This window comes from Trypanosoma cruzi, genomic scaffold, assembly GCF_000209065.1.
Source record: "Trypanosoma cruzi strain CL Brener 1047053517153 genomic scaffold, whole genome shotgun sequence".
Lineage (NCBI taxonomy): Eukaryota > Euglenozoa > Kinetoplastea > Trypanosomatida > Trypanosomatidae > Trypanosoma > Trypanosoma cruzi.
This window is the reverse complement of record NW_001849450.1, coordinates 37,177-46,050: the sequence shown is the minus strand read 5'-3', so window position 1 is coordinate 46,050 and position 8,874 is coordinate 37,177. Positions and strand designations below refer to the sequence as shown.

At 48.4% G+C, this 8,874-nt stretch overlaps 1 protein-coding gene and 2 pseudogenes across 1 annotated transcript, besides 2 other annotated features; all 3 read left to right on the top strand.

Annotated features, from left to right (window-relative positions):
- Tc00.1047053511665.130 (kinase, putative) lies at window positions 1-534 on the top strand (the record flags this gene model as incomplete). The annotated part of the gene is made up of 1 exon (XM_808984.1): window positions 1-534. A coding segment is annotated over one exon (534 nt), but the record flags the coding sequence as incomplete, so codon positions are not given.
- Window positions 1-8,874: part of a sequence feature (areas not merged during assembly with more than two copies in the genome that could not be assigned to a particular haplotype) that runs on past the window's edge.
- Window positions 633-722: a sequence feature (A-rich).
- Tc00.1047053511665.110 lies at window positions 827-3,736 on the top strand (annotated as a pseudogene).
- Window positions 5,619-8,111, top strand: Tc00.1047053511665.100 (annotated as a pseudogene).

The window sequence follows — 8,874 nt, the reverse complement described above, 5'->3', positions numbered from 1 at the left end:
TACATACACAGCGAGGGTGTTCTTCATCGAGATGTGAAACCTTCAAATTGTTTTTTGACTGCGGAGGGGGAACTACGCCTCGGCGACCTTGGACTAAGTCGTGCATGGGATACGGAGGCATCCATGACTCACGAAGTCGTTTCGAGGTGGTACCGTGCTCCCGAGTTACTTCTGGGCCAGCGACACTACGGACCCGAAATTGATGTGTGGTCATCAGGGTGCGTATTTGCGGAACTTCTACGGGGGTACGGTGGTGCTTTTTTTGCAGGCGATGGAGATATTTGGCAGTCGTCACGAATATTTGATGTATTAGGGACACCGACGCCCACATCGTGGCCATCGGCGGTGCTGCTTCCCGATTGGGGAAAGGTGCACTTTGAGCCGAAGCGTCCTCTTCCTCTCCGTGAATTTTTCCCGGATGCCTCTGAATGTGCATTGGATTTGTTGCGAAGATTACTTTGCCTGGATCCTCAGAAGCGTTTGACTGCGGCTGGCGCCCTTCGTCACGCCTACTTTAGTGAATACCCGACGTGAAGGTCCATGGATAAAGGGACGCGGGGGCTATGTGTGGTGTGCGGGGTGAAAATTGGAATTGCTCATATAAATGCGTGCTCATTTTCCTTGACAATTCTTTTTGGTTGTTGTTGTTATTTTACTGGGTTATTATTATTATTTTGATTATTGTTTAAATTTATTTTTATTTTTTAATTATATTTTGTATTCGTTCTTGTGGATTTTTAAGTGTGAAGTCCAATTTTTATCCAAAGAAAACTAACGATTGTGCGAGAGAGAGAAGGAGGGTGACGAGCACATATCTAACATAATAATGTATCGTTGCCTTCATCATTTCTCCACGTTGCCACTGGCGTTTGTACGACGGACTGCTACAAACAGTTACGTCAATCGCCATATTGCACCATCAGCGGCAGAACCAATTTCTATGCTTCGAATAATTGGCAAGGAAAGTCTGTCGGACCTCATGACTGCTGTGATCCCAGAGAATATTTTGCGAAGTCCTTTAAAAGGGGTTCCGGCGATGAGCGAGCAGGATGCCCTTTCGCTTCTCCATTCACCGGGTTCACGCAATAAGGTATTAAGGAGCATGATTGGGCAAGGATACTATGGGCCAGGGCACACCACCTGTAATACTTCGTAACGTTGTCGAGAATCCTGCATGGTACACCCCATACACTCCTTTCCAGGCTGAAATATCTCAAGGCCGTCTAGAGTCCCTGTTGAATATTCAGTCCATGATTATAGACTTGACAGCTGTGAATGTGGCAAATGCACCTCTTCTGGATCAAGCTACTGCATGTGCTGAGGCAATGTACCTTGCCTTTCATCATGGTCGAAAGGAGCGCATGACCTTTTTTATTATTATCGAGGGATGTCTTGCCATCTTGCGTAGAGATGGCAAAAACAAGGGCTGAGCCCCTTAAAATAAAGGTCTTTGTTGGTGATCCAAATTTGATTGATTGGGGCGATTCCTCACTTTGTGGAATTTTGGTACAAACTCCAGATGCCATGGGGATGCTTCATGATTTTACGACACTGTTTGAGAAGGCAAAACAACATGGTGTCGTCAGTTGCTGTGGGGCAGATTTGATGGCTTCTGTTCTTCTCAAACCTCCGGGAGAAATGGGAGCCGATGTTGTTTTGGGATCTGCCCAACGCTTTGGTGCCCCACTAGGGTTTGGGGGGCCTCACGCCGCATTTTTTGCTGTCAAGGAGGAATTTAAGCGATTGATTCCGGGTCGCGTCATGGGTATAAGTAAAGACTTGACGGGTTGCCCAGCCACACGCATGGCGCTTCAGACGCGGGAGCAACGTATTAAGAGGGAACGCGCCACATCCAATATTTGTACTTCACAAGCTTTCCTAGCAAATGTTGCGGCATTTTATGCCATTTATCACGGCTCTGAGGGCTTGAAGGAAATTGCGAGCGAAATGCTCAGTAAAGCCAAAATACTTTCTGTTGGTTTAGAGTCTGTAGGGCATACAGTGGTCAATGGTGCATTTTTTGATACCATCACCGTAAATTTAAAAGGTATAACGCCTGAAGAATACGTGACATGCTGCGTGTAAAAAGGCATTAATATTTTTGTTGATTATAGTCATGGCACCGTCTCTATATCGGTGGTTGAGGCCAGTACCGAGGGCCATGTAGTGTCTCTCTTGGAGGCAGCAGGGCTGCAACTTCCTGTGATAGGTGTCCTTTCAAAACTCGCAGAACAAAAGAGAGCAATGCCTTTGCAATTGTTACGAAAATCTGTCTTTCTTGGGCATTCAATCCTTCAAAAGTACAAAAGTGAGAGTGAGCTTATGCGGTACATTCACCGTCTTCATGGAAAAGATCATGGTCTCACGCATGGTTGTGTGCCCTTGGGTTCTTGTACCGTGAAGCTTAGTCCAGCTGCCGCCATGTTGTTCTTGTCGTGGCCAGAATTTACCAACCTTCACCCTCTTGCACCGAAGGAGCAAACGCGAGGACATAGCGCGTTGTGTTTGGATCTGGAGCAGAAAATAAGGGATATTACCGCTTTAGATGCCGTGTCACTTCAGCCAAATAGTGGTGCTCAGGGTGAATATGCTGGTCTTTGTGTGATCCGCTCGTATCATAATTCAAAAAAGGAGAGCCATCGCAATGTTTGCTTGGTTCCAGAAAGTGCTCATGGCACAAATTTTGCTTTGGCTCTCTTGGCAGGGACGGTGATTGTAAAGATAAAGTGTTTGGCGAATGGAAGGATTGACATGAAGGATTTGGAAAATTCTTGCCAAAAGCATACAAGGAATCTCTCGTGCATTGTGATAACGTATCCGAGTGCGTATGGTTTGTTTGACAGGGAAATCTTGGCCATTACTTCGATGGTGCACTACGATGGAGGGCAATGTTATATTGATGGTGCAAACACGAATGCCATGGTGGGTTACACGGCACCTGGATGTATTGGGGGCGATGTGTGCCAGATTAATCTCCACAAAACGTTTTCAATTCCTCATGGTGGTGGTGGGCCAGGCATGGTCCTATTGCTGTTCGTCAGCACCTGGCTTCATTCTTGCCATATTCTGTTTTTATTCAAAATGTTGGTGGTTCCCAGCCCTTTGGTCAAGTCTCTCAAGCAGCATACGGACCAGCGTCTATTCTTCCAGTTTCTTATTTATTAATGTGGATGCTTGGTTCACGGGGTCTCAAGACATGCACGGGGTATGCGATTTTAAATGCCAGCTATTTAAAGAAGCGTCCTGACGGCCACTGCCCAGTACTCTTTCTGGGGGAAAACGATTTCTGCGCTCACGAGTTTATCATAGATTTAAGGCCATTCAAAAAACAGCACAAATTGAGGCAGAAGATGTGGCGAAACGACTTATGGATTATGGCCTTCACTCACCTACCCTGGCATTTCCTGTTGCGGGAACACTCATGACTGAACCCACAGAGTCAGAGTCAAAGCGGGAGTTGGATCGTTTGGCCGATGCACTTATTTCCATTCGTACCGAAATTGCATCCATAGAGGAGGGTGAAGAGAGCACAACGAACAACGTTCTCAAGAATGCCCCGCACACGGCAAAGTGTGTCACATCAGATGATTGGGACATGCCATACACCCGGAAAACTGCTGCATTCCCTTCGAGCCATTCATCCACCGAAAAGTTTTGGCCTTCAGTTGGCCGCATCGATGGAAGCTATGGGGACAGAAACTTGATGTGCAGTTGTGCATTGACCAATTTTTGTGAGTAAAACTGTTGCAGTGGGAGGCAGTATTTTTTATTTATTGCCAATTTTATATTTTTATTTGTTTCTGCATCCATTTCTTGGGCGATGGAGTGTTTTGGGCCTATTTGTGTCTGGTGCGATAAAACTGAACAAGGGGAGAGGGATATGATTGTGTGTGAGTGTGTGTCTGTCTGTGTGGTCGCAGAATGATTTTATGGTCTTATTCTTTATCTTGTCAAGTGCTCTTCTTTAGGATGTACAATAATTCCAATGGGAAGATGCCTTGCCCTTGCAATCGCCTGGATTTCTCCTGCTTATTATTCCCTTTGTTGATACTGTTGTTGATTTGTCAAGGCAAAGCTTTACTGCAACCATACAAATGCATGTTTGCGGGATTATTTTTTTGTCAGGCCAAATGTGAGGGGAACTAAGGCGTCTGCCTTTCCCTCACTGTCGTCAAGAGTATTCCGGATGCTCATCACGCAAACGTCTCAGATGTAATTTTTTTCTCAGTTTTGAATGATTTCTTGCACTTCGACAACGTCCAGCTTTGAGAGAAATGGGGGTTACGATGAGAGGGAAATTGTCTACACTCTTTTTTTTGGTGCATCTTTTAGTTTTTGTTTTCTCTTGTTGCTGCTAGAAAACACTGAACGAGAGGGTTTGCTGCCCTTTTGTTTTATTTGTCCTCTCAGCCTGACGGCCAGTTTTACACCGAAGTGCTCCTCGGCACCTCAGTTGTCACAGTCAATCGCATGCGCCAACTTTCCGTTGCTTTTTTGCATTGACGCAATTATTTTTTTTTTTATTGATTGACGGACGCCGTTCCGTCCGGCGTGTCGCTTTGATTGGATTTTATGGGGTTGCTCGCCAACACCATCAAACAAAACAGGCTGACGACTTCACGTATTTAATGCCATCTTGCGCGCAGGTATTTTTTTTACTTCTGTTTATGTGCACTCAAACAGCGAGGGATTTGGAACTATGCGTGCGTGGAATTCTTCCTGCCATGTGAACTGCAGGCGGCACCGAGGGGCTGCCACTTTAATCCGCAGAGTTGTTGTGTCTCTTCTCAGGGTTGGCAGGGAAATTGCATGCAGTCTGCTACTGCTGGTGTGTCCTCAAAAGTTTTCACTCCATGCGAATAATGTGCTTCAGCGAGTGAGGGGGATGATTGGGTTTGTGTGCACACTGGTTCTGTTTGCTGCTTTGTGCGGGCACGCAACACTTGAGTGGTGGGAAAATGGAGCGGGGCGATGCATGGCCGCGTCTCGCCCATTGTTCAGTGCACGATGGTGCGGTGCACATTGTTGTGCTGACTCTGCGATGTGACAGCGGTCTCCTGCGCGGCAATGGCGGTGGGTGGATGGGAGCCTGACGCGGAACGACGGTGGGATCGTTCCTCCTTTTTATTCTTTTTTGAAGGTGTGCACTTATTTTTGGTGTCGGTTATGAGGCAAACAGACCGACAACGTGAATAAAACAAAATGAAAAAGGACGATGGTGTGGCGGTGTTGGGGTTGGTTGCACGTTGTGTTGCTGCGGGGCGGTGGGCCTCGACTGCTTCACCGACAGGCGTTGCAGTGCGGCTGCATGGCGCACCGACTACCACTCCGCCGTGCGAGTGCCACGCCCAACGCCATTGGGACTGCGGGACAAAACAGCCGCGAGTGTCCTTTGGAGCCAGCGGCACCTGCTGGCCGCAGTTGGGCGGTGCGAGTGGGATGCTTCACCGCACGGGTGTTGTGATGGCGCCTCGACGCGGTTCTTGTGATGGTTCCGACGCTGCAGCTCGACATGTGGCGGGGAGTAAAGTGTGGCCGCAGTGGACCATGAGCAGCACCAGCTTGAAGCTTAATTTTTTTTTTTTTTTGGAATTGTATTGGCTCCATGACGGCCGTTGATGAAAGACTACAATGTGACGATGGAGGTGTTTGTTCAGGAGCCGGATGATTACGTACAAGACCAGCGGCTTCTTGAAGAAATTCTGAACTTAACTGCGCACCAAGCGCTGGAGGCCATTAATAAGCCTCTTCACGAAGGTGTGCTCTCTCTCTCGGGCAACGTAGGGACTATGAAAGAAAAGGATACGATCACTCCTCTTGCAAGGGGAAAACCAAACGGAGTACTCACGCAGGTACCGACAGAAGCGCGGCGGGAGGCAGAGGAAAGGCTAAGACGTGAGGAAGAAGAAAGGCTAGGAGGAACGCAAGAAATGAAATTTACCTTCTCCGGTACGATCGAAGATGTACTGTTCAGAGGGGAATTTCGCTACAAGGAAATGAAGCTTAACGATTTTCTTCTGCTGAGATTTGGCGGCAGGGGCGTTGTGGCTACCAATCGGAGTGTTTTGCTGGAGGAGTTTTTCAAGGAACCCGCGAGGTATGTTCCTGGTGCGAGAGTACTGAACGAAATAAAGATAACAGTTCGTTACTTGAGGATTGAGGGGACTGTAAGGGAGGAAATGGATTTGGAAGAAGTTGTACGCATGCTTCATCACGAGAGTGTGTTCCCTCTCAGCAATGGAAGGAATATGAAGGAAATGACACAGCCACTCCCATTGCAAGGGGAAAACTAAACGCAGTTCTTTTTCAGGCGCAGAAATCAACGAAGTCGAGTGCATCGAATAAACTGGAGGGACACTACGAGTCTGTGTACAATGCGAGGTGGCATCATGTCGTGGAAGTTCCTGGCGGCGAGGGGACGGGAATGGAGGTGAGGAGGGGAAACCACCGCAGTCATGGACGTACAAGGCAGTTGGCGAAACTCTCGAAAGGATGACGGTGTGGAGGAACCCGGTGCAGAGCGTCTCAAGCTGATGGTGCTCACCTCGGAGAAGGGATGGCCGTACTCGTGGAAGGGGGAGTGAATTCAGTTGTGATTGCCTTGTGAACTGTCAGGTGGAGCGAGTGTGGCAGACCGTCAAGGACGAACTAACCAAGTGGTTCAGCAGTCACGGTCGGACCGAATTTAAGCCCAAGAAGCGTCTGCTGATTGGGACGCCCGGATTGGGAAGTCGATGGGTGCCGGTTCGCACCTTCTCTACCAGCTGCTGCACTGCGATGTGGAGCAACTCCCTGTGGTTGCGTACTTTATTGCGGAACAAACATTCCTGTTTGACAATACCACCAAGACGATGTCAGAAGACGTGGTTGAGCCGGACACCCTGAATATTGTGGACGGCTTGCTCGACCGTGGGTTTAAGGGGTGTCTTATCTACGACGTGGCAATGAAGGGTTGTCAACCGTCTACTGCTTTGTCTTGCAAGGGATGGGGCATGATTTTGGTGACGTCACCACACGCGAGTTAACACTAACACTGGGCGGAGCAAGTTGGAGCCACACGAATAGTAATGAATTGCCCTGAAGAAAACGATGTGAGGGTAATTTGCGTTTGGAAAAAGCACAATCGGCCTGCGCAGCGGAAAGCAGATTACGGGCACGAGGTGAAGGGTCGAATGGATAATGTGGGACCGCTTCTCCGCTACATCTTTGATGAGCAAGCATATGATGATTGTATTGAGAAGTGTCACGAAGCCGTGGATGGGATGGCCTTTTTGGAAACCGGGTATGGCTTTGTTTTGGGGGATTCTATGACGTGGGATGATAATAACGTGTTCCACTGACTTGCGAGGGTTGTACGAGTACGAGAGTGAATGTGCAATTTCGGGTGGCATTTCATTGCGCCGATATCTGCCCATCCTGGAAATAAAACATTGTGCATGTTGGCAATGCTAATGCAGCCGAATGATTTTAATTCACTCATATTGAGACTCCAGCATAATTTAGTATCAAAAAAAATGGAAAAGTGTACCGTGTTTGCATTTTTGGGTGAGGACTTCATAACTGCAGTACGACACAAACTGAGGGAGCTGAAGCGAACAACACGACGTCAGCCACACCGCTGTGCGCTGGAGGTGTACCCACAGGAGCGCCCCACCAGGCACTGTGTTTTACTGTCACTGGAATACTTTTCCGAGAAGGTTGGTGTAAATTGCTGGGCGTTGTACATGCCGGAGGTGGAGGACTTTCCGCTGTTGGACGCCCTTTTCTTTGTGGAGTCAAATCCAATGCCGCTGGTGGTCTGCAGATGAGTACTGCGGGTGGGCACCACGCCACAGCCAGCACTGTGAAGCGGTTCGCTGATCGTCCGGGGGAATATTTTAATGGTTGGGATGAATTTGCTCAGGGATTGTCGTGGGAGACGATTATTTATGCACGACACGCAGACAGCACGCTGATGAATGGCTGGCGAGATGTGATGTCTTCAATTTCAAGGACAAGAGGAAGGAGGAAAAATAAATTGAGGTGTTCTGGGAAAAAGGGTACGCCAGCGCCCAGTGTCAATATCGAAAGAAGTAATGAAAGGGGCGAAACTCTCCGAAGTGAGGAATAACAACAGAAATGAAAAAAAAAAAACAATTAGGGAATAAAGGGGATTTTTTGATTTGTAGTAAAAACATTGGGGGCTGTTTCATATAATTTTGGATACCTTTGTGTGTGTGTGCGAGGCATAATCGGGGAGATGCTCTGTCATGAGAGAATCATTGCGGCCAGCGGTGTCGCAGTACTACAGCATTCTTCATTTTCTTTTATTTTGTTTTATGGCCCATTATTAACGGAGGCATCTTCAAGGCATGGATGACGAATAATTTCTATTGGGGAAGCAGTGCACTCCGTGTGACCGCATGGAGTGAGGCGCTGCATCGCACTGAGGACGGGATGGCAGTGAATTTTTTTGTGCCACGCCATGGCTGGATGAGGAGCCACTTCCGCGTGTGGCTGGTGGTGTGGGCGCTCGTTCGGTGTGCGTTGTGTGTTGGCTGCGTGGCTGTGGCCGTATCCCGTTGTCCGTGGGATTGAAATGGAGGTGATGGCGGTGTGTCTCTCTTCTCCTCGTCCTCGTCCATTGGTGGGTGGCTGCTGGCGTTGTGTGCGTTTGTTGTGTGGAGGGCCGAATCTTCTCACCCGCGGACTGACGGCACTGCGATTTTTTTTTGTCTCTGTGTGTGTGGGCTGGTGTGGAGTTGCCAGCCAGTATGAGGGTATTGGCGGTGCTTTTCGCGCCCGTTGTTTGTTTCTTCCGTGTGTTTGTGCTGCTTCTTGTCTTTTTCCCTTGTCATCTTCTCCTCCTGTGTTCCTGCATGGAGTGGCCGCATG